A 1,976-nucleotide genomic window follows, 5' to 3' on the forward strand; every position below is an offset into this window, starting at 1 on the left:
ATGGAACTGACAAGACAAAACAATAGAACCAGCAGCGGCAGCGGCCTTACCCTCAAGATAATCCAGGAGCCAGAGCATGCCAAGGTAGCTGGTGGAAAGGACAAAGGTGTGTTCGTTGCTTCCAACTGCTTGCTATCTATCGCTAATATTCAATCCGTAGATCGTAAACCTATCGATCCGCCCCCCATTCTCCAGTTAATCATTAACGAAAGGGATTTTGATCGTAACGTGTATGGCAGACCTGATGCGTGCCTTTCAAGCCCTTATTACTTCGTTAATGTGTCCTTGATCAACGACGACCCTAGCGGCAAGCAGGATGTGGACTGCCACAAAGCCCTCCATGGCACCACAGTGTCTTCACTGCACAAGCTTAAAGACTCTGCTGGTATGGAGGGCGGCTTCTTCGTTTTTGGTGACATCTCCGTTAAGACCGAGGGTTATTACAAGCTGCGATTTTTTCTGTACGAAATGCGCGACCTAGAAGCAGTTATGTGTACCTCTATTGAATCCTCAAGGTTTCAGGTACACACTCAACGAACGTTCCCGGGAATGACGGAAAGCACCATGTTGACGCGCCAATTCAGCGATCAAGGCGTACGTCTTCGGCTTCGAAAAGACTCACGCGTGGTAACGAACCGCAAGCGGAACATTCAACGGGCCATGGACTCTGACCAGAAGAGAGGGCGCTTGGACTACGAAGAACAGTTTCAAGTCAAACGGCAACGCCAGAACATGGAGGTTGTGACTACCATGGGCATGCAGTCTCCGCAAGGGCGCATGGGAGGTTATATCAGCGACTACGACGGCACTTACAGTAGCCCCTATGTGCAGTCGTATTCGCACTACATTACCACAAGCGGGTCTTCACATGTAGGTAACTACAAAGGCTCTGGCTACACACCTCTCACACCTACCTCTACAACCATGCCTTCTCAAAACCCGCACTCAGCTACTCAGAGCCCGCCGCTCTATGGGCGCTTAACAAACGCGGAAGCGTCACAATACGGCCATGCTGCTAATTATGTGGATTTGCAGTGGCAGAACGATATGGGTAGACCATCTTCGCCAGTGCCGGGAATGACTGGACTTGGCCTTTAGGAGAAATATCTTGGCTTGTCGGAGTGGGATGGTACCTTGGACAGTACTCGGAATCCCAAGCCCCTGGCCGACGGCAACGATAAAGGCTTTGATGAGCAACAGCTACAGACAAATACATGGGCATCGAGAAGCCCTCGTTTGGGAACGGACAATCTTTTGGGGGACAAAAATATGATGCAGGATTGCGATCTGGGTCAGGGGCTGGACAGGAGCTTGGGCGAGCGTTTGGATCAGCTTCTGGGGATTGTTGAAGAGAAGTGACTTGTTGACTTTCTAGAAGCGGTGGCCACATGGCGGCATAGGGAACTTCTTTTTGACGGGCAACACTTGGGTAGAATCTGGCGTTTACGGTGTCACTATGAAGGAGATACCCTTGGGTTCAGGCAAGGAAGGCAGCATTACAGCACACCTGCATGGGAGAGCGGTGGACAACCAGGCAAACGGGGCGAGTGAACCGGCAGTGTAGAAAGTAGTATTATCATTCTTAGCAAAATTCTTTTCCTTTGTAAAAAATTTCAAGTCTCTACATCTATCTGTCATGTGCATTTTTTGGCGCACGGTTCTGACATTTGGGTGCCAGTATGTGAAGTACGGGAGTTGTTGTGCGGGAGGGTGCGGGTTGCTACTTGAAACACTGCAAGGAACAAGTACCGGGACCGGGAATGTTGTTGACATTCTCCGGACGGATATGAGTTCTGGGGGGGGGGGGGGGGGGGGGGGAGTAGGAGGCATTCAGTTGGGCATCGTTTAACCCCTGCCCCCCCTTTGTGACACCCTTTGGATGCCCTGGTCAGAAATGGGGGAAGGGGGAGGAAGGGGGTGTGTGTACACTGGCCGGTAGACTTTTGGATTTTGCCAGAACCAGGCCCCACCACAAA

At 51.3% G+C, this 1,976-nt stretch overlaps 1 protein-coding gene across 1 annotated transcript; it reads left to right on the top strand.

Annotated features, from left to right (window-relative positions):
- Window positions 1–1,098, top strand: CTRU02_204761 (developmental regulator; the record flags this gene model as incomplete). Its single annotated transcript, XM_036721239.2, has 2 exons — window positions 1–106; window positions 161–1,098. The coding sequence occupies 2 exons, from the start codon at window positions 1–3 to the stop codon at window positions 1,096–1,098; spliced, it is 1,044 nt and encodes a 347-aa protein (XP_036587223.2).
- Between the last annotated feature and the right edge of the window lie 878 nt (window positions 1,099–1,976).

Source organism: Colletotrichum truncatum (assembly GCF_014235925.2).
Source record: "Colletotrichum truncatum strain CMES1059 chromosome Unknown Contig_0002, whole genome shotgun sequence".
In the NCBI taxonomy this organism is placed as follows: Eukaryota; Fungi; Ascomycota; class Sordariomycetes; order Glomerellales; family Glomerellaceae; genus Colletotrichum; species Colletotrichum truncatum.